The sequence below is a fragment of the Chlamydotis macqueenii genome, chromosome 19 (genome assembly GCF_036417535.1).
Source record: "Chlamydotis macqueenii isolate bChlMac1 chromosome 19, bChlMac1.mat, whole genome shotgun sequence".
Lineage (NCBI taxonomy): Eukaryota > Metazoa > Chordata > Aves > Otidiformes > Otididae > Chlamydotis > Chlamydotis macqueenii.
Genome location: NC_141574.1, coordinates 4333903 through 4357068, shown reverse-complemented (window position 1 = coordinate 4357068; position 23166 = coordinate 4333903). Strand labels below are relative to the sequence as shown.

Here is a 23166-nt window from a genome sequence, read left to right as displayed (position 1 = left end):
GGAAATCCTCGCTCACGGTATTGTTTACTCAGAACTTGGTTGCTGAAGGCTGTCGAACAAATGGCTTTGAGCTGCATATCGGTGCTTAAAATAGCAATGCTTGCTTTCTTCCTTGGAGAGCAGGTTAGAGATGCCACCTGCAAGCAAAAGGATTATGGTGGATGGCTGGAGGTCTGGAAGTTTGCTAAGGAGAGCTGCTGTGGCTATTGTCCAAGTCTGCATCTGAAAAATCAGTCCTAGGAGAGGGGAGTGGGATTGGAGACGTCTAAGAAGCGTACGGCTAGTTTGGGAGTTTGGGGTGGTCCTGCTGCTTGTCTGCATTGCTCCGTGGTGGTGCTGCGTGGTGTGCCGGACCTCTCCGGGCTCCTCACGGCTGATCCTCTGTACCTTGCCTCCCAGTGGTTCTGCGTGCGTGAGATCCTAAGTTCATTTGAGATGATCCAACGATTGAGTAAGTTTTGTGAGATTGCCTTGGCTTTGAATGTGAAGGAGGATAACATCTCTTTTCAGAGAATCTTTTTGTCGGCTGGCTAAATCCTCGTCTCTTCTTCTGGTGAATTCAACAGCTCTGACTTCCCTGGGATCATGCAGAGGAATTACATTTAACATTAGTGCTGAAGCAAAGGGAAACATAGCAGTTGGCATCTGTGAAGAATTTTGGGTTGACTTTTTTTCTTTACAGACCTATCCAAATCTCAGCATATGCAGGACGGTTACTGCTTGCTTAATAGCCCGCTTGGGTAATGTGCTGCAGCCGTGGTCTGGGAGTGAGTACAGAGGCTGTAGTTAAATATGTTGAAAGGAGCATTCTTTGGTTCTTTGGTTTGCGTTTTCTCCACATGCCTTTAAATGGAAGGGGAGAGAAAACTTTATTCTAAGAGGTGGCTGAGCTGGAGCCCAGGGAGAAGGTGGGTGGTGGTGGTGGTGGTGGTTTCTGATACCGCTGTCCCTGCAGCACATTTGTGTTCATTTCCCCGATTGAACACGCTATGTGATAGCTGTGTGACACTAAGAGATAAAGTGTTAACTTTCACTTGATTCGGAAGATAGTTCAGAGGAGACTTTTTTTCCCCCCTCTGGAAAACGCATTATAAAACGTTTCCAGCTTTTATACTTTTATTATAACGCAGCTATGTTCCAGCAAAAGCTCCTGGCAGATAGCTTGCTCATACATTTCCAAATGAAGATGTGTTAAATTTATTTGCTGAAGAAGGTTGTAGCTTGCGCTGTAACCTTGGTCATGGGACTGGATATAAAAACAGAGGGAGAGAAGCCCACTTAACAGCGGGAAACAAAGTGGAGCTGGAGCTGGAAATGTTATCAGACTGGGAAGGCAAAACTTGTTGAATTGCTTCAGAAGTCAGATTTGGGACATGTGATTTTGGACATGTGGCTTCACTCGTGGAATCCACGTGTAGTTCGCACTGGTTGTGTGAGGTCAGGATGCACCACGGTTGTATAAAGGCGACCAGATGCCCTCAGCAGCTTGCAGTGAAGTAGCACAAAATCCAGGCAAGGTCCATTTCCCATTTTCCAACAGGATAGGATCTTCTTAATTCAGTGGGGAGTTTAGGCAAGCACTCAGTGTCCTATATGCAACGTATATTTTTTATGTAGAATTAATGATGAGTGTAGAGGTTTTGTGGAGGTTTCCTTTTCCTGCTCTAAATACGTATCAATCAGGAGTAAGTTTACATATTTTTCCACACTTAGTGCGTTGAAATTTATTGCAGTAACCTTAAACCTATTCATAGTTCTTGTTACAGCGGTGCTTTCATAGAATATCTCAATCAGATTTTGCCAGGGCATTACTGTGAAATGGATACTGGAACCCTGGTCCACTCTAGTTAAATATCCCAACGCAGTACACCGACTTTTGATGTGCTGACGGTGTTTTCTTTGAAAGAGAACAGCTCCCCTCCACTGCCCCAGCCCAGGGGGCTGTGAGGAGGGGCTGTGAGGAGGAACTGTGTATTTCTTAGAAGGTGAAAGCTGAATGCAGGTTTTCTTTCCACTCTGACCTTGTTTCTTTTCCAGGCCCTGGAAGAAGCCCAGAAAGCCATTCAACAGCTCTTTGGTAAAATTAAGGATATTAAAGACAAGGCTGAAAAATCTGAACAAATGGTGAGTAGCAGTTTCTCTCTAGCCTTTGAAAGGGAGCGGGGACACTGGCTTTTGCTTCCAGTTCTCATTAAGAAAGGAACACTTTTGTCTTTGACTGGTTGGTAATTTGCTGTCCAGCGTGTGTTGAACCTGTACCCTTCTCCGTTTGCTAACACGGCTGTCGAGCCAACATGCTTGTAGTCCTGAAGGGAGGAGAGAGCCCTTCTTATCTCCTTAAAAATTTTGTTGCTGTGGCTTGATGTTTAACCAGACTCCTGCTTTTTTGTTCACTAGGTTAAAGAAATCACACGAGATATCAAGCAGCTCGATCACGCCAAGCGTCATCTGACCACCTCCATCACCACCCTCAATCACCTGCACATGCTGGCGGGGGGCGTGGATTCCCTAGAGTAAGTATCTGAATTTTTAGTGGTACTTTGACACCACTCTGGGTTTTTAAGTTTGGTGCAGTGCTCTGAATAGGTCTGTAACCGCTGCTTGTTTTTCTGGAGGCTGCAGTCCTGATTTTTTGCTGGCAGATCCTTTCTGTGCTTCTCTGAGTGACCTGCAACCTGTGTTGCTGTATTTAAGGGTTTGCAGCATCGATTGCTTGAATTGCTGTGTTGATCCTTGGTGATAAGGAATGAGTCTGGCTTCATTAATGAGTAAGACAGTCTGTGCAATTAGGTATCCTCGTTAGAGATGTGCTCTTCAGGGATTTGGGGGAATTTTTATCAGTCTCATGTCTTAAACTGGAATGAGACCTCTCTTTCGGAAAGGTCTACTCTTCTTCTGAGAATGAGTTCAAAGAAGCCTTACAGTTGAACTGTGTATAAAGTGGGGTTAGATGTTTCTAGTAATCCTTTGTGGGTTTTTTAATGTGCTTGAGGAACACACAGGCTAGGGGAATCCAGTGTTTTTACATACTGCATCTGTGAAGCTGCGTGACCCAGGCACAGCCTGTTCTTGGATTGTAGCGAATTCTGCACGAACACTGGGTTAAGTGCTCAGAATTAAATTTTACTTAGGCTGCTGTCTCGATTGGAATGATCCTAAAGGATGAACTAAAAATAAATAAACTTGATTTTTTTTTTTTTTTTCTGTCAGTTCCCTGTGAAAGTTATTAACAGAAAAGTCAAGGCTAATAGCTTTTCAGCGTAATGGTTCTCTTCCCTGTGAAGCTTTAACTCACGCTTTGTGTGTGATGACGAATGGCTTCACTCAGATCATTATACTGAAATAATGTTTACTGCCTCCGGACCCATACTGGGAAGCGGATGCATTCAGTAGTTTACATGTTCTTTGCCAAGTGTTGCTTTTGACATTTATGTTTTTTGAAGCATTGTTAGATGTGTGCCGGATTGGTTTATTTTAGCATCAGTTAAGTGAAATTTTAATGCTGCATTGGAATGTTAATGAAGAGTTGTGTATTTTAGAAAAATAAATGTCGGTAGGGACCGGCATGACCCAGTGGGGATGAGGTAACCTGTGGAACTGCCACCCAGGGTTTTCGTTGAACCTGCCTTTGTAAATCTTTAATTTCCTCCACAGGGCTATGACCAGGAGGAGGCAATATGGGGAGGTGGCCAACCTTCTCCAAGGTGTCGTGAATGTGTTAGAGCACTTCAACAAATACATGGGGATTCCTCAGATTCGACAGCTTTCTGAAAGGTAAAATGATCAAACCCTGAGCCCTTGCATGCCTGCGGGGAAGGAATGTTAGAAAATGCATTAGGCATAATCAGTTTCTCAAGGATGTAAAGGCTGGACATGGTCCTTTGAGCTCTGTTCCAGCCAAAACAAACAGGTTAAAATTGCTCACAGTTTGCTTAAATTTTGAGCAGCCTATTCTGTTAAATAACAGTAATCAGTATGGATGTAATTCTCATTAACTGGCTTTTAATTTACTTACCTGGAATAATTTGTGGAAGTGCGAATTGCTTGATGTAATTTTCCTGTGCACGTGTTTGTGGTGAACCCTGAGGTGACGCTTTCTCCTGCTTTCTCAGCCTCAGTGGTACAGGTCAGCAGCCTGGCACGAAGCAGAAACATGTGCATTAACACGGTGGTGCTTGGGGCTCCTTTCTGCCCCGAAATTGCTGTCAAACTGCATAGCTGCTCAAGGGTTTGGGCAGACAGGATTTCTTTTTGTGCATTTGCTAAACTCGGTTATTCTGAGCACCTTGAGTTTCTTCTGCCAAACTCTGCTCCCATTGCCCGGTTCTGGTGAGATTTGAGGCTTATAGCAAATCTTCCCAAAGTCACGTGCACCTGACTGCTCTGAAGGCTTTTGCTGAGCTTGTGTAGTCTTGATTTTCTAGCGTGGAGTTGAAATTTGGTGAGTTTTGGTGTAGCTCCAACAGCAAGTGCCCACCATTCTCAGCAGTAGCAGGTGAAGACTCAATGGTGACTAAACCACCGGATCTCGTAGGGTCTTGGCTTCATTTGGGACCTGACAGCTGGGTATCAAGGGAACACCTTGTCCTAGTTCTGGACTGTCCTTGTCCAGAACCTACTCTTCCTGCTTTACAGCAGGCTTTATTTCTCTCACATCACACATACGATGTTTGCTTAACAGCCTGTCGCAGTGCTGAGCACAGCGCAGAGGTGAAACCAGCCTGTTAATGTTAGGGTTGAACCTTCTTAAGGATAAAGCCACATCTGATAACGTTTCTTTTCTGTTTGAAATCTGTAAATCTCTCACCACCATCCTCTTGATGCCCAAGATGACTATTCATTAAAGAGATGCTTGAAGGAGCATTCCAGGCACAGTAATTTTTTTTTTTTTTTTTTTGGTGACTCCCTTTGCTACGACAGCAGCTGGCCGCCTGTGCTGTTTAGTGATGGAAACAGTGTTTGAATGATTTGTTTGTAGTATTTTTATGTAAATCTGTTGGACTTTCTTTATGGTATGGATACCTCTTCCAGAAAACCCAGATGGAACCCATGAAAGGAAGCAAAAGAAAAATCCCCCCTAAATCTAGAGAGAGATGGAGCCTTGTTTTAACAAAGCATTTGACCATAACCATTTGCTTAAATGAACATCAAGGAAACGTAAACATATGTCAGTGGTTTTCTGGATTTAGGCTGTTGTGTATCCCAACCTCATGCTCAGAAAGATAGCTTGCTTCATTTTCTCCCAGTGCTCCCTTAAGCAGAAACCTGGTGGTGTCACTGACCATTTTAAGGCCAAAGATAATCTAAGCCTTGGTCCAGAGTTCTGGCTGGTTTTCCCTTTCTGATGGATGATTATTTAATACTTTTGTAGTTGCCGATAATTATAGAAAACAACTCATGCTGCTGCTAAAAGGCACGGTAGTTTCGAGTCGCGCCAGAGAGACTGGCAAGGACACGGAGGAAAACTTTTGTTTTATTCTGCCTTCAAGATAAGGATCTGAAAAGCTCACGAAAGTCTGTTCCTCCTATTTTTAGAATTGCCTCCGCAGGGTTTTTCTTCCAGTGTTTACACAGGGAGAGTTGCACCATCTGGTAGCGATACAGGCGGCTGCTTGTGGGGCGAAAGGAGAGCTGCACCCAGGGTGTTGCTGGGATCTCTTTACTGCTTTGACATCCAGGCAGCAAATTACTACAGGGAGGTCTACGGCACAGTAATATCTGCTTTGGAGTGTGACTGCGCGTGTATGTATTGGGGACCAGTTTAGAGTTGACTTTTCTCTCTCTTTGCTTGGAAAGACTTTTGTTATTCATGAAACACCAAAGGAAGTTTGCCTGGCTTCTCGCAGTGCTGTTTTTAGACTGTGAAATTGCTGGGGATTGATATCTCATGAATTTGGTTTAATGGTACAAGTGGAGCCTTTAGGATGTTTGCAAAGGCAAGAAATGCTTTAGTAGATGTTGGCACAGACCTGTGACAGCAACCGAAGTCTGTTATGTACAATAAGTCTATTATATCCACTGCTAAACGAGCAGATTCTGCTGCTTTCTTTAATAAAGAGCCTCTCTTTCTTGGCCTGAATGGAGTGAAGCCAAATATGAATGGGAAACCATGGGAAGGAAAAGTGCCTGTTTGGTGGTGTTGGATGTGCTCTTTGTCATGGGGTGTTCGGTTTAGGTTCCTGCTCCTAGATGCTGTGAAAACTAATGATGTGTTTCTGGTGTTGCTTTCCACCTGTTCTGTCCCTGTGAAAATAACCAAACAAAATCCCACTGGAAACCTGCACTGAACTCTCTTAATTGGCTTCTTGTGCTGATCCTGTTGAGTATTGATGCAAAAATGTCATAGCTCACATCCAAATTGAAATATTTACCTAAGTGTGTTCCTAAACCGCCTCTTACATGGTGCATTGGGAGTTGTTTGTTGTAGTAAATAGGAATATTTTGTTATCTCTCAGTCCTCTTCTGATTTCTGTCTGTGGAGAGAGCGTACAATTAGTGGTCACAAACCCACCCATGAAAGTGATCAGGAAAGCCTGGCAGATAGTGGAAAAAAGCCTGGAAAGTATTCAGGAGAAAGACGATTATAAATTTGCCACAGAAAAACAGGCTAGCTCAGCCTCTTTTTATCTCAGCAGGCTGCCAGGCGTAGTTTAAGATTTCTGGTAGCTTTGGCTAAAAGAATTGTGGTTTCTAGTAATTTAATGTCATTTGAAACATAACAGTGGGTTTTCTTGCTTTTATTTTTTTTGAAGGCAGGAGAAATAGAGAACAAAAGCCGCTAATAATAAACCAAAAGTAAAAAAAAAAAATCACTAATACTCGTGTAACCAAAGGTTTTGACACACGCTAGCCACCCCAGGAAAAGACAATTCCCTGCTGCAGCATGCCGGGATTGCTGCTGTGGTACCCCAGCCTGCTGCCGGGGGGAAACTAGGCAGGGAACGAAATCCTTATCAAACTGAGCTCAGAAGAGATCCAAAATCTGTTAGCAGCTGGGAGTGCCCGGGGTTGCTGAGCTTAGTGGGTTATTCGCTTTTTGCAAGTGGTTAAACGTACACGGTCATGCCTCTGCAGAAACGGTCCTTCAGCCGTGAGTGCGGGTGAAGCCAGCCCTGGGGTCGAGGCTTTTATCGCTGCAGTCTCCATCGCGTGAAGATTGTTCTGAATTATTGAAAGGCTCACGGCTTTCCTCGGGGAGCAGAAATCTCTAGTGGCTGAAGCCAAGTGCTTTCCTGGGTTCTCTGCCTGAAGAGATTGCTCTGTGAAGAGAAGGCGTAAAGGTTTTTGTGTTTCTGGGTGCACGCTGGTGGAAATAAAGAATTGTGCGTGTCTGTTTGTGCTTACATAAAGTGGTGGTTACTGGGAGGGCAGTGAGGCTCCTGTCGTTGCTCACACATACTTTGGCCACTTTGATGTCTCTGCCCTATCCCTATCTCACAGAATATGAAGAAGAAAAAAAAAAGGCTAAAACAAATTTTACCTGTTTGCTTTTGAGAGATTTTTAAGCAGGGCAGATTTTTTTTTTTTTAAATATAATTTTAACATGCCCATTCAGCAAGGCATTCCTGCAAGTTTCTTAATTTAAGGATATGAGAATCCCCGTTAAGACTGTCCTCAAGTACTTTTCTGATTCGGAGCCTAAACCAGCAAAGCCCACGGACAAGGCTTTTTACTGCTCGGCAGTGCCTCTTTTAAATTTCTTGGGTCTTTAGGAAGCTGGCCGCTGCTCATTTCAGCGCTCCGCTGCAGCTGTTGTCAGATGGGCAGGTCCCTTAGCTGGTCAGAAGGAAAGAAGAACCACGGCTAACGCTGCCAGTTGTTTGCACAAACTCATTCATTTCTGTGGCACCTAATACTAGAGACTTCTTTTTTTCTTGATTATTCAAAATATTTAATTCTTCGATCCATGTTTAGTATCTTTTTTTTTTCTCTCCTTTTTTCCCCCTTCTCTTTCTCGAAGATCAAAGGGCTTGGTTCTGTGGAGCTTTCTCCCATGAGTTACTAACCAGTGCTTCCTTGTGCAATTCAAGCAGGATCATACCTGTACTTGTGGCTGCTTGGCTGGATTGCTCCTTACTGGTTAAATTTTCCACTTCTGTTTCAATGTATTAGTGAATCCCTTTTGTTTTACAGTTATGAAGGTAACTGGGGATCTGTACCTGGAAGGGTAGAGGAGTTTTTAAACATTCCTATGAAGGAGAGCTTAAGCGAGAATTAAGTTTGACATTGCTGGCAGGAAGCTTCTCCAGCAAAATCCCCATAAATAAGTGCTGGATAAGACAGGTCATACATACAGTTAAATCACAGATATAAAGTTATATTTCAACTGTCACTTTTAAGGAACTAGAATTTTCTGCATTTGGCACCGTTAAAGAATCCAGCCTATTCTCCAGCTTGGTCAGGTCGTCTCGTAGGGTTTCTCTGCTAATGGACTGCAAATGGGAAGATTAAAGAAACAGATCATTCCTTGATAAGTTTGAGGAGTCTTAAAGGTAAAAAAAAAAATCCAAATTCTTCTCCCTGCAGTCTGAACAAACATTTTCACAAAAGTAAATGTAGACACTCCTTCTAACATATCAATCTCAGTGGAAAAATCCACTGCTCTGAATGATCACTTTAGACCTTAAAGCACTTCCAGTGTAATAAAAAGTGATGGAAGAATTCGAGGGCTGCAGAGGGATATAAGTGCCTAGCTGTTTGTTTTGGCTCTCTAGTATGTGTAGGCATTTCCATTTCCCTAGAAGTATCAATTAAGCCGTATTGACTTTTATTTCTGGAAATTGGAAGCTTTATTCTCTCAGCTAAATAAAGAGCAAGATTGTGGTTTGTTCAAAACTTTTTCACTCGTTTCATAGCTTTGCTCTTTTATACTTCTTAAGACGTGAAGGATTTATAGGATAAAACCGCAGCCAACAGTATTCACATGGATGCTTTTAAAAGTACACTGGACCTGTGAAGGGTTCGTGAGGAAGACTGAGACGTTGTGAAGCTTTTTACCTGTTAGAAACATGCTTTTGATCAAATGTGATCAACAGTCATGAAGGTAAAGACACATTGATCACATTGGCATGAAATTTCTCAGCTGACTAACTGGCCCTTATTGAAATACTAAATTGCAGCAGGGCGAGAGCATTTAGGACGTGTTCTGCTGGAGCTCGGGGATCGATGGTGTGGAGCTGGAGTTGCTATCCCAGTGTTATTCAGGGAGCAAATGCTCTCCCAGTTTTTACATGTAGGCCTTAGTGGGAATGTTTTCTCTTTAGCATACTTTTTTTGTCCTTTAAAAACCTTCATGTCGCTGTTAGCGTTTCTGTCGACTTTGTCGTAATGTTTGCAGGTAATGAGACAAGCTGTTGTACCCCCACCAAAACCTTTGCTTCTTCTGTCCTGGTCAGGGTGAAGGCAGCACAGAATGAGCTGGGACAGCAGATCCTGGCTGACTTCGAGGAAGCCTTTCCTTCCCAAGGTACAAAGGTAAAGTTCTCACTTCCCCTCTTCCTCCCATTGAAAAGCAAGGCTGAAAGCTATTCAGTGTGATTGTCGTTGGTCTTAATCTTGTTTTACATCTAGATTTGATCTCTCTCTGTTTCAGGAGTTAATTTAGAAACTCTCCCAAGCTGTAGGGTGCTAGGTATGTTTCTCACTGTTTCTGTCGAGTGAATGTGGGAGAGAAATGACACCCTTCCTCTGTCACGCTGCGCACATCTGTTACAGTGAGGTCTACAAGCTGGTTGAGGAATGCCCCAAGCAATTCATGTCTGGCCTACGGACCAGAGTGGGGTTCCCTTGGCACCTCACCCGGGTTACCAGTTATTTGCTGGCCACAGAAGGTTCGTGTTGTGTTTAGGGAAGGCCAAGCATGGGCTGTCCTTTGACATGCTGCCACCAACTTTGTCTCTGGTTTACTCGGACAGCTCAGATACAAATCTGGGCTAGGACTGAAGCACCAAATGTGCTTCCCCAAAATTATGCATCCAGTTGTTTGCAAACAATATGGGGGGCAGGTGTCAGTTTGAATTTATTTCAAAGAAAACACTAGTTCTGTCTTCCAGAATAGCAACTCTGCTGGATTCTTCATAAAACTAGCAGGTACAGAAATGAGAAAACTATTTGGTGCAGATCCTTGATGAAGGGCAAATTTCTGTCCATGTGACATAGCTTCGAAACAGCTTTTTTTTTTTTTTTTTTTTTTTTAAAATGCTGTTAAATTTTTTGTCTCCTCCACTAACATCATGGTATACCAATACAGACCAGCAGATGCTACTTTAAGTGTTAAAAGTTGATCATTTCTAGACTGCTTTTTTTTCCCCCATTAATTTGGCCTTCAGTTTTGCAGAAAAGGGCCTGTTAATTGGGTCTTGCAGTTTTACTTGTCCCGCTTCTCAGCCTTTTCTCTTAGCTGTTCCTCAGAATATCTGGGATGATGCAAGGCTTAGCAGAGGTGATGGGGCAGCGGTTTGTTCTGTAGATGGAGCTGGCTGCTCTTCTGGGGCAGGGAGCTTCCTGGCTGTTGAGCTACAGAACAGCTTTACGGCCAGCGAAACGGAAGGAGCTCAGTTTTCATCCAACAGAAATAAGATGCCTAAGTAATAATAAAGAGTAACAGCAGAAGCATCAAAAAGAGAAGAATAATGGGAAAGGATAAAAACAAGATAACCTGGATGCAGTACAACTTACAATCACCCGTTCAGCTATTTAACCTGAAACAATTTGTTCCTGTTTATTTTGATAGAGGCCTGGTGGACCCAGCAATGTCCTACGTGATGCGTGTCTAGTCGCCAATGTCCTGGATCCCAGAATCAAACAGGAAATCATCAAGAAATTTATTAAACAACACCTCTCCGAGTATCTGGTCCTTTTCCAGGAAAACCAAGATGTAAGGGAAGCTTAGCAGGCCACATTTGGATTTCACATTTTGCGCTGCTGGCGTTCACAGAGTTCACGTTTCCACAGATTCCTGTGGTGAAGTGTTTCTAACCCGAGGGTTTGGAAGCGGTGACTTGCGGGCGCGATACGGACTGGCCGATGGTTTGGGAGTCAGCGTCCTCTCTGCCGGGATGACTTCCTCCCACCTTAGACCTCAGTTTCATAGATCAGCACTGGAAATGCTTTCCCCTCCTGCAGTAAATAAATAAATTCAAGTTAGAGATACTTTCTGCCCTGTAAAGGGTTGAAAAATTAAACTCTGAAAATTGCAAACCCAAAAACTTTGAAAAACAACACCACCGCCCCCCAGACAAACAAAAGAAACCCCAAATGCCTAAAAAGCCGAGGGAGGGATTTCCAGGAAGTGGATTAATCTTTGTAGAGAATTTTTGAACTTCCTGTCCTGATGCTAACAACTCTTTAAAAATTTGTTCTAATCATGTTGGATTTGAAAAAAATAAAAACAAAAACAAAACCAACTTTGGATCAAAATGTGTTTTAACAATTTCAAAATTTTGGCAGTTTGTGACAAAGAGGAAAAAAAGGCCAAGATGCTTCATTTTAAATAGGATTTTTCGTTCAAAGTTTTTTGGATTTATCTTTCTACTTTTTGACCAGAAAACGCTAATGTTGCTGGGTGGGTCCGGAGGGGTGAAAACCAGCTGAACATGAGAATCCAGGAATTCCTGCGTTCTCATCCCACTGTTGACTTTAACCTCTCTGTCTGCGAAACAAAAAGGGTGGAATCAGATGAATTTGATGGAGTTTTCAATAGAACCTACGTGGTTTAGGAGTACTGTTATCCTCATTTTCAACAGAACTTGCTCTCTTAATTCGCACAAGATAGGGTTTTCAGTCTGGCATGTGTTTAAGCACTTGGAAGAATGGCTGTTAGCATTCCGAGTATTATTAATAGCGGTCAAGTTAGCTTTGATCGATAGCCCAAGGTGCTCTGCAGTACTACAGCAGCACAGTTAAGCGGTCAGGCTAAATATTAGCAGCTGCTGCTGTTAATAGATGTTCTCCATCTTGTTGAGGTGGCCTGGCTGGATAAGATTGACAGACGCTACGCCTGGATAAAGCGGCAGCTGGTGGACTACGAGGAGAAGTACGGGCGCATGTTTCCCCAGGAGTGGTGCATGACGGAGCGCATCGCCGTGGAGTTCTGCCACGTCACGAGGTGAGTGTCTGGGGAGCTCACGGTGCGTCGCAGCAGAGCCACCTTCCTTAAAACAGAAGGTTGGCTTGTCTTTTGCCAAATTGGTTGTATATCCGTAGGACTTTAAAGGCAATCTTCAAATACCTGTGTAGAATTGTCTGTGATTAAAAGCAAGTGAAGAGTGAAAACCCAGAGAAGTATCACTAAAACTGCATGTACTGTTGAGAGAATGAGATGATGTGGAATCAGTTTTCAGTGTAACAGAGGTAAAAATCAGTAATATTAGAGGCCAGGTGAAATAGCGTGAGCTGACTGTGGTGTGACTGCCTCGGATGGTGCTCTTTGCCAGCCAGAGATGAGGGACTGGAGGAAGGTGCCAGCTGGAGTCCCAGTAGCACCATTGCCTTTGTTCTGGGACTCCGGTCAGAGATACTGTGCTTCCCAATACTGTGGGCTTTCCTGGCTGCAGTGGTGCGCTGGGGTGTTAGGAGATGGGGTCTTGTTACCCACAAAGCTCTAAACAACTGTGATTATGTTTGAAATGTGATCTGTAAAGCAGTTTTATATTAGAGAGCATCTTAGGAATTAGTTTGAATTTTGTGATGGAAGTATCTCTAGGGAATAGACTGAATTACAGTGTTAGGTTTCAGATCTTTCTCTTTATAGAAAACCACATTTGTTTTTTTTTCTCTTTTCCTCCTCTCTCTTCCAGGACAGAGCTTGCTAAGATAATGCGCACAAGAGCGAAGGAGATTGAGGTGAAATTGCTTTTGTTTGCGATTCAGAGGACAACCAACTTTGAAGGACTTCTGGCCAAACGCTTCTCAGGTTGCACTCTAGCTGATGGGACAGTGGTAAGGGGATTTCTAAGGAGCAACCCTTTAATCCACAGCTTCTTTGGGAGATAAAAGCCCCCTCTCACACATAGCAATGGTAATGGGAGACTGCAGAAAGTGTTGCGCGCAGCTTATTCTTGCGCTGGCAGGTTAGGGTGTTCAGTGTGACTGTGCTCAGTGACTTGTAGTTGGGAAGGTGATTCTTGACCTTGCAGACCGTGGTAGAGAGGATGGCGCAGGGCTCACAAGAAGGAAAATACACTGGTTTTGTACTTTTCTGGTTCTCCTGGGCCGTGTGCTATTTGCAACTGAAGCCACATTGCTGTGGAGAACCACAAAGTCATTATGGGTGGTGACTGCATTATAATGTTTGTTCTCTGCATGTCGATGACACATTATAAGTAAAAGTCCCCTCTTCATTTCTAGTTACGACATGTTCACTGCATGGTACCAACTTTCAATCCCACATTGTCTGTTGGGTTAGTCTTACTTGCAGGGGCGTTGGTACCTTCCACTTTCCAGTGTCTCATTTGGTAGTTTCTAAAGGCAGAGTCAAGAGAAACAGCTCAGTGACAGCTCTGGGGCCATCTCTGTGCTTTTTCTGCCTGAGATCTCAGCCAAAAGCTCTGCCAGCCAAGTGCCCTGGGAGCACAGAGTCTACGTGTGGCTCAGAAGCCACTGGTTTGCGGTTGGCTTCTCTGTCCAGCTGGTGTCTTGAAGCCTTCTTGGATGTGGTAATTTAGCCTACGAGGTGAGCCTGCTGGACCTGTTTGGAATTTGCTGTGGATCAGTAGGTGCTGGTAATTAAAAAGGGAAGTCCTGTAGGGTTTTCCTCCTGGCTGAATTTAGATCTCTCAAGAATATGGCATTATTTTTCTGACAAATATAATATGAAATTTGCAGCTTTAATTAAATTGGCTTCACTGGGTCGTTATCCCTTCAGAGAAGGTAGGCACAGAAGCTGTTCTAACTGAGAAAAACAGAGAGGGAGGGTGCTGAAGATGAAGTGTGCTGTTGGAGCGATGGAGAGGAGAGCCCTGGGGTAGGAAGGAGTATGCTCTGACCTTGGTGGGGAGGCACCGCCTGTACTTGGAGATGACAAACTTCTATAGAGTGCTTTGAAGGGCTTAGTAAAGCAAAACGTGGGTGCAGCTGTGTGCCAGAGGGGACAACCCACTGTTCTCTAAGGAGCTTTATCTTTTTTAACAGAAGAAGCCAGAAGTGTTACCTCCCTCTACCAACCCATTTCTGGAAGATGAAACTGGGACAGAAACAGATGAGATTGTGATTGAGAAAAGCGATATGGACAAAGTAAGTCTTTGAAGTTCTCCGGTTGTCAGTGAGGCAGTCTCTGTGTTAGAATCTCTGGTGGTGCCTAAGCTTTTCCCATCACATTGATTTGAAAGATTTGTTTTCATAGCAATTAATTTAGCGCAGTTTTGATCCTCTGTGCAGCATACAGGCTCCCAGTGCAACCATGGTTTGCTCTGGCTCACTTCACTGAAACCAAAGCAATCTTTATTTCAGTTAGTAATGCGAAGACAATCCTGCCACTTGAGAGTGAGCTGGATTCTGTTCTAGCCCATGCAGCAACAGCTCAAAACTAACTAAAGGATTTCTGTCAAAGCAAGATGAACTAGCATAGTTGGGTTTTCAGATCCCAGAAGATCCCACTACAAGCAGTTGCAATTCATATTTGGCCTTTTCAGCCAAGCCAGCTAAGCTTGGAGTCACCAAGCAACTCACTGAACTTTCAAGTGTCAGTTTTAAATTTTCACTCCTGATATATTGCTTCTGGGCTTTTTTTTTTATCTCTATAGTGCTTTTCATCCATTACGTCTGCAGAGCCGGCAACACCTAACCACTTGTAAAAGCACCTCTGCAAATGTTAAAGCAGCGAATAGTAAATGCGATGGTTTTAATTGGCACCAGTATCAAAGCCTCTAAGCCCCATATTTTTTATTCACCAGATGGACATTTTCTAAGTGTTGAGTTGTGAGTTGCTAGGGGCAGATCCCTCTCCTTGTTTGGTGAGTTTACAGCCCTGTAAACGGGCCGTTTACAACTGGTATCCTGATGGATGAGCGGGGCCCTCAGACCTACTCAGATCTGTGCCCCTGGGAAGTGTGTGGGGTGGTAGCTCTCCGCCAGCACGGTTTGGTGCATGGCGTCCCCTCCAGATTTTCACACGAGCAGGGCAGCCCTCTGCCTTCAGCCCACACCAGAAGTCCTGAAATAGAATGATCAAGCAAAGTTTTGCTCTTTCAATTAAAATAAAGCTTGGACAGTTGGTATTGGCCAGGCTTTACCAGTGATCTAGAAGACAAGAGATTGGGAACATGGGCAGACACATGTGGTGTTTTTGTTTTGTTTTGTTTTTGTGAAGAGCTTGATTTCCACTGTCTGTAGTGGCTGGGAGAAGGCTGGCTCTGATGTGCAGTGTTGTGATGAGCGGACATCCTTGGAGAAGTCAGTAGTGCTAGAAGGCAGGTGAAGAGATAGCTGCAATACTTCAGCTGTTTAGGGCTGGTTTTATTGAACAGGAGAGTGCACTGCCCTGGGCAGAAGCAGTTCAGGTGCTTCTGAGGAAGGAACTGCTCTCCTCCCTGTTTGGGGAAGGCTGATAGGAAGCCATCCACTGAGCTATCCCTTGAAATGCGGTTTGTGGTGAGGTTGCCCTCTCTTTCTGGGTGCGCCCTGTGTTGATGCTTACAACACAGTGCAGGGCTCTGTTGCAAGGGCAGCTGCCCTGCAGGCACCTGTCTGCCAAATGGGAGCCCTCTAAGCCCCAGTATTTCAGTTTCAAAGTGCCAGACAGCTGGTGGTTAGTGCTGGTGAGTTCATGCTGGAGGTCTTATCTTCTGCTGTCACTAGCTGAAGAACAGAAGGGACAGGATGGGTTGAAGATAAAGAGTTTTGAGTGGTAGAGCTCTTCCGAGATACTAGTCCTGAGAATTCAAGACACTTGGGAGTGTAAGAGGGGGCACAAGAGTTGGGAGGGGGAATCCATGTTAAAAAAGAACCTCTTTTAGTGATCCTCGCAGTTCGTTTTAATCTGTTTACATTGGATAGCAATGAAAGGAAGCTGGGCCAGCTGCAGACCTCCTTACTGTGACAACAGTAACCTTTTATTATTTCCATCAAACTCAAGGAGGAAATAGCTTAAACATCTGCAGCTTTTGGACAGGATTGCACACTCAGAAATACAGCTTCACTGCTACTGTTAAAAGATTTAGTATTCTCTCCACCAGACACGCTGGGAGCAGCATGATGCAAAGACACACGCGCGCACACAGAAAACCAGTCCTGCGCTAGGAGTTGGCTCTTCCAGCCTGGTAAATCGTAAACATCATGAACCCACAGGCTTGTGTTGGTGCTGCCATTCTGGAGACTTGGCAGCTGGAAGGTTTCTGTGATTACCACCTATTGTTTTCCTCCCGGCTCCGATGAGCGTGTGCATCCGGCAGAAAAGGGCAGGCGCTGGCAAAGGGCTGGGACGGAGAATTCTGGGTAGTGGCTCTCTCCCAAAGCTGTAAAAACGTACATTCTCCAGTCATGCTCTTAGTGAGAAGGTTAATGAAGGCAGTCTCGTGGAGGTGGTCTGGTCTCCGTAAAACCATTTGCTCGCTTTAGGTTTGCAGCCATATGTTCGTATTCATTGTATCTTTGAGTCTTAATTATCTCTGAGAAATGCCTGCCTTGCCATTCTTTGCTATTTCTGCAAATGACTTTGTGCCACCTCCTCTGTTGTTTAGGAGAGTATGTCCTTCAGGCTCTCTTGTTTTGCTTTTCTTACGCTAAAAAAAATTTCAACTGGAAAAATTCATTATCTCCGTTGGCTAGGAGCTGATCCTGGCTTTTTGCGGAGACAGGGAAGAATTCCATTCCAGAGTCACTGCAGCACTCTTTGCAGGCAGAGAAAAATTGTCAGCTTGCTGGCAAGCAACAAGAAAAGTTGTCTGTCGGTAAAAAAATACAAATCTGGCTGTAGGGTAAAGATGAGCTTAAAGGCCCTGCCCAGCCTGGTACTTAAACGTGGACGAATTTAGGCATAGGAGCAGTTCCAGTGGCTTCGGTGAGATGAGCCTGGCCGCTGCGTAGAGCGTGGTACTAAACTAAAATGAGAGTAAACTGGATGACTCCCAAGTGGCATATGTGCTTAATGATCTAAATGGGATTTTTAAAATAGAAGTCTTCGCATCCCCAGAACCATGTTTCGCAGTGAAAGCAGCCCTGTAATGTGCCTGTATAACTCCAGCTCCTCCAGTAATTACATTCTGTTTATCTAAATAAAATTCATCCAGATTAAGACTGTAACTTTGAGTTATTATACTTAATGTTCTAAAATGTAGGGATTTTTTTAATATTGCTTCCGAATAAGCACTGCATTTCATTCAGAGGTGACTAGCGGAGTCTTGTTTACTGTTCCGATTTCAGTGAGGTTTTATTCACAAACTGCATTGGGATTCTTCTACTGAAATCTGTTTGCATGGAGCAGCCTTCTCTTTAAGGATAAGAATATTTTACGAGTGAAAAGTTAATTCCTTGGAATAATAACAGCTCTATAAAAGCAAGGGAAGACCTGGACACACTGATGCTGTATATGCTGTTTGTTACATGCCTTTGATTATTTGACAGTAGATTTGTGTGTTGTAATATTTCTAAAGACTTAGATCCTTCTGCGCTCTTACATTACTGTTTCTTCTAGGTGTCACAAGGCAGGTTTGAAACCAACACTCTGTTTTCTTACAGCCAAAGAAGCCAAAGGTCCCTGACAATCCTTTCCACGGCATTGTTTCCAAGTGCTTTGAGCCTCACCTTTATGTGTATATCGAGTCCCAGGACAAGTGAGTAACCAGCGTGCTCTTCTGGGTTTATTTGCTTTTGAATGTGTATTTTGGTTGGATTGTACTAGATTCTGTACTTGAGCTGCAGAAAAATAATTTCTTGAAGGTCTGCTTTCTTATTTCATCAGGAGCCGTATTCATGGCTCAAGAAAGTTAGAATAAGTAGGGCCTTTGGGCAAAAATGAGCGTTCAGAGGGCTATGGATGTTGGTTTCATTTGTAATTGCAAAGGCCTGCAGGAACGATGCCCACTGCCTTTCTGTGGAAGAGGCTTAGTGTTTCTGAAATTGCTTCAGTTGCCTCTGCAATTCCCACTGCAGACATATGCCTTTCTTTCGTCTCATGTCTTCCACAAATAGTAGGTTTGCTTTTTCTGTAAAATACACACGTGGCTTCATGGCAGAGGAGCTTCAAGATTTCCTTTATAGCAGTAAGTTATTTGAGATCCTTAGATGAAAGTTGCTGTAGATGAGCTGGCTGTAAGCTAACATTATCATTGCTCACAGACTGGGACTTTGTAAGAAGCTTTAATCCCTAGAACCCCTCTTCATCTTCCTCTTTGACTTGCAGCAAAATAACTTGAATGAAAGGAGCTTTCAGCTGAGAGCTCTGAGAAGTTTTTAGAGCTCTCACCGCACTTTCTTGTGCACCTCGATTCACACCAGGGTTTAAATAACATCTCTGTGCCAACTGGGAGAGGAGATAGTTGAAAAAGGTGGAATACCCTCTTTTGGTGCAGGTTAGTGGCTGGAAAGGAGAAAAAGGTGCCTGCCTCATCCAGCTCGTCTGTCTGTGCCCTTCTGTCTTCCAAGGACTTACACGAGGGAGTGCGTAACTCCAGGCTCATAGTGTCCTGATTTTGCCCAAACTCTAAGACTGGAGTCTTGAAATCTTGGAAAAGATTTCCCAAAAGATTTCTCCTATCAGCCTTTTATGCTTTAAATAAATAAGTAAAACCTTGCACAACGATCTGTCATGCGGGGTTTAGGTTCTGCTCTGCAGTAAAACAAAGGGAAACAGATATTTCCCACCGTGCCCTCAGCCGACTGAGTGCTAACTCGTTTGAATATTTCTTCCGTTCTCACTGGGAGCCATTTTAATCCCCGTTTTGGTAATTCTACCCAACTGCACTCCTAGCCCTTTCAGTTGCCTTTTTTTTTTTTTCCTTTTTCTTTACAATCCTAAGATGTTTTATATTAGCTTTATAGCCATAGGCTGCAAGGAGTTCAAAGAAAAACTGCCACAGTATTCCCCATGCTGGCCCTGTCTGCCAAAAATTACTTTCCTTTATGATTTTCTCTCTTCTTCCCCCTTTGATTGAACTTTTGAGGAATCTGATGCTGATGTCTGGAAATGAGATGTTACTTAGATAATTAATTGTATGTTTGAGCTCTGAATAGTGAGAGTAGTGTGGCAGTTTTGTCCTTCATTGCCTTGAGTCTGTGGCAGAAAGCAGCCTGGACCTTTTCTCCTGAATTTTTTTTCCATACCCATTTAAAGCAACACAGTGCCAAAATCTGTAACAATTTAAGAGGAGACACCTGAAAGAAAGACTTTAAAGATGCTGCTCTCCACCCTTAGCTGCAATGTAAATATCAGATTTCTTAACAGCGAAGCAGATTTCATTTCTGCCCCTTTGGGATGTGTGTCTTTAGCTCTTCTTTGTGGTCCGTTGGAGTAACGGGAGCGTACACCTGGGAGCGAAGCTGTTCTGCTGGAGTGAGGGAGGAGCTGAGAGCATGCAGAGCTGTGGTTAAGTTCTGAAATGCACACGTGTGTTCAGATTGTCTGGAAACTGGCACTTTGTCATGTGTGTTTGTGGCCTCGTAAGCAGAGGAGCTCCCAAAATACCCAGTCCATGGAAACTGCCCTCAAGTGGTACAGGTGTCTCTGCCGTTGCCCTTCCCCGGTACCCAGCAGACACCAACTGTTCACATCACCGAGCAGGCTGACTTGCTGAGCACTGTGTTCTTCTCTCATGCTGCTGAGGAGTTGCCTAGTTCCTCTCGTGATTGCCAGAGATGCAGAAAAAAAACACTCAATAGGCTGAGTGAAAGAAAAAAGGAAAATGAATATAGGAATGAAAGGATGTAAGAACCAGAATAAAATTCCCTCTGTATTGATTTAATTTCATATTTTCTCTTGGTTAGATTTGGGGAGTTCTTGCTCCCAATAAATATGCTGCTGTTAGGAAATACCACATCTACATTACCAGAGAATTTGCTGTGAGCTTTTTTTCAGAGCCTATATAAAGAAAATGTTCGTTTTCTGTAGTTCTCCTGCCCTCTCCATATTTCATCTCCCAGTAACTTTTTCTGCCAAATCCTTTGTGCTCCCATTGTACCACCCAAAGTTCATTAGCATTCACATTGTATTTGGGCCAACTGAGACCAATGTGAGAGTTTGATTGACATTGACTGAGGTGTGTGTTAATAATATATTAGTTCCCTTAGCACGTGGCATCCTGATGTTTTGCTGGTATCAATCACATGCTGAAATAAGAGCAACCCTCATGACCTGCCTTTGATGAGCACTTTCTCCAGGTTGGGATTAGCACGAGGCTCTAGCGCTGCTCCTGCAGCTATTTTGGACAGCTGCGTTTGCTCGTGCATCCTGGTTGACAAGACCTTGGGGGACTGGGAAAATGTAGATAAATTTCACTTTGCCTCGGAGAAGAGGAGAACATGTGGAGTAAGCATAAAGAAACAAAAGCCGTTGACATTCCTCACCGCGTCTTGAGACTGAGAGAATGAAAAAAAAAAAGGTGGCTGGTGAATGCTAAGAAAGCTCCGCTTTGTTGCCCAGATGGAGCGAAGTGCAGATGCAGAGGTGGAAATGCAGCTGTTTAATTTAGTGGGACTTTTGACAAGGAGCAAACCACGTCCGTTTTGCTTGAGAACCTGAAGGAATGCTGCAGCTCGTAGCACGTGTGAGCCCTCCTGCAGCAGCCATCTGTTTGGCTCTCCTACAGCCACGGGGGGAGGTATATTGTGCTTCCCTGTGGTCGAACACAATCAGCGCTTCAGTTCAGCGTTCAATTGCTCGTGCCAGTGTAGAGATTTATCACATCAGTTGAGCAGCCTGATGTTTTTACTGTTCTTGTAACAAAGCCGAGGAACTGTGTGTGTGTGTGGAATCAGAGCTATGTAAAGTACTCAAAGCAGCAAGCAGTAAGCATGAAAAAGGGGGCTACTTGTCTTTGCGACAGCCTGTGAGCCTAGCTTAAGCCGAAGAGCCTCGCTTTGTGATTTAAAGCCCTGAGATTGCAGGCACATTTCTGCAGATTGTTTTAGCCCAGCGGATCATCCACGGGAGGAGCTCTTCTGTTTTGGTGCAGCAATCTGTAAGGTTATGAGGGAAGAGCCAGGTCACCTTTTTGCACTCGTGCGGTGTTTTGAATTCTTTGGTAAGCTGGGATCAGAGTGCTGCTTCAGTTTCGCAAGACAAAAAGAAAGAAAGGAGAAACTGGGGAAAAGTTTTAGCCTTTGGTGGGTTTATTCCCCTTTCGTTGGCAGAGGTAAGTGAGAATGTGCTAAAGCATCTTGGCCGCTGTGCCGTCGGTGCTGGCAGTAAGGCCGTACCCATCTCAGGAGACCCTAGGGCAGTCTCTGCATGGACTCTCCTGTTGTGCCAGGTGCCCTGAGAGCTGCCATAATATTAGGAGAGCATTTCAGATTGAAACTCTTTTGACAGGCTTTTAAAGAAGAGTTTTCATTTCTACAGACAGCAGTGCAATTCTGTCAGATTGAGTCTGTGGCTAAAAAAAAAGATAATAAATTAACTATAAAGTAATGCCTTTTTTAAAAAAAAAAAAGTTCAGTTTCTTGCAGGAGGCAGTTCAGAACAGTTCAGCTTCTTCTCTCTTTCTCCTAAGGATTTGGGTTTCTGCTTAGGTGCCCTGGATCATGGCACAGCCTTTACACCCTCAGCAGTGAGAGGGCTGGAGGCTGTGCTGTGGAGGGGGAGAGCTGGGGGACGTGGAGCTAAGACCGCAGTGGAAACAGGAATTTAAAATACAGGAATTTCACAACTCCTTTTGGTCGGCGGAGCGCCACTGTGTCATCTGAAATCTCTATATATTCCTCAAAAGCCAAACTTCCTTGTGGAAGGATGGGTGTATTTGTGCGTCTGGGGGAGGAGGTTTATTGCTGTAATTGAGTTCATCTGGCAAAGGTTGATCCGCTCAGCTGAGCTGCGCTGTCAGGAGAGCTGGTCTTGGTTCCTGACACGGATGTGCTGTCTCTGGAGGAGTAGGACCAGAGGACCTCCCCAAGATCAGAAGACTTCTTTGGTCCTGTATTGACGATTCTGGCCCTCTGCCATGCTAAAAAGCCTTTTTGTCCTGATGAAACAGTGGAGTGAAGTTTATTGGTGCCTAAAAACCAAAGCATTTGAGTAAGGACCAGGTTCTAATGAATCACTGGAGACAACAGGAGGGCTTTTTGTGCCTTTAAAAAGAATTTAAGTGGGAAGTGCACTTTGTACTCATGCTAAATAAAACTTCTCTAAAGGATGTGTGAAGTTGTGCGAAACCAGGTGGTGTCCAAATGGGACCACGAAATGGCAAATGGCACAGCGTTCTGAGCACATCCCTTGAAAAGCGGTATTCCCCAGGGTCTGTTCCGGAGGCTGCTGATATGGGAAGCCCGACTGTTACTTTTGCTGGTGCCAGGAATGAAACTCGAGCGTATGCTTTATGCACTTGCATCAGATGTGCTGAACCCAGTCCTGGCAGAGTTGCGAGCTTTTATATGTGACTGGAGAACAGATTGAAGCCACCACTAAAACTCTTGAGTACAAAAGGTCGGTACTCGTCGGTCCAGTCCTCGTTATTGTATGAGGTTTGTGCGGAGAGGACAGAGATAAGAAAGGGCTGGAATAGCCAGCTGCTAAAATCTGAACTTGTTTGCTGGTGTCGCAAGATGAGGCATCTGTTTTTAAGCATTATTCTCTCTCTTCCCTCTGTTTCCTCCTCCAACATACTGAAATATTTTTCCATTGTTCCTCTCCATCAGGAATCTCGGCGAACTGATTGACAGGTTTGTGGCTGACTTCAAGGCTCAAGGTCCTCCCAAGCCCAGCATGGACGAAGGGGGAGCTGTCCTGCCCAGCTGTGCCGACCTCTTTGTGTACTACAAGAAGTGCATGGTGCAGTGCTCCCAGCTCAGCACAGGCGAGCCGATGATAGCCCTGACCACCATATTCCAGAAGTATCTTCGGGAATACGCCTGGAAAATTCTGTCTGGAAACCTGCCCAAGTGAGTTTAGCTTCCCAAATGCTGCAGCACCGTCTGGTGAGACATTCCGTTGAGGAGCAGATGCTTTGTAAAGATAATTAATAAATACATACTTGTGAACACTTATGTTTCACTGTCAAAGAAACCATGTAGCAGCAATGT

At 44.2% G+C, this 23166-nt stretch overlaps 1 protein-coding gene across 2 annotated transcripts in view; it reads left to right on the top strand.

Annotated features, from left to right (window-relative positions):
- Positions 1–23166, top strand: part of VPS53 (VPS53 subunit of GARP complex) — a 67203-nt gene that overhangs the window by 17556 nt on the left and 26481 nt on the right. The window contains exons 5-14 of one of the 2 annotated variants that reach the window (XM_086763400.1): positions 2038–2124; positions 2398–2513; positions 3655–3774; positions 9396–9474; positions 10733–10876; positions 11964–12106; positions 12798–12939; positions 14134–14232; positions 17674–17768; positions 22783–23025. In XM_086763400.1, coding sequence (XP_086619526.1) covers positions 2038–2124; positions 2398–2513; positions 3655–3774; positions 9396–9474; positions 10733–10876; positions 11964–12106; positions 12798–12939; positions 14134–14232; positions 17674–17768; positions 22783–23025 — 1268 coding nt within the window. Of the gene's footprint in view, positions 1–2037; positions 2125–2397; positions 2514–3654; positions 3775–9395; positions 9475–10732; positions 10877–11963; positions 12107–12797; positions 12940–14130; positions 14233–17673; positions 17769–22782; positions 23026–23166 lie in introns of both variants that reach the window. The other variant, XM_086763399.1, reaches the window with a different exon arrangement.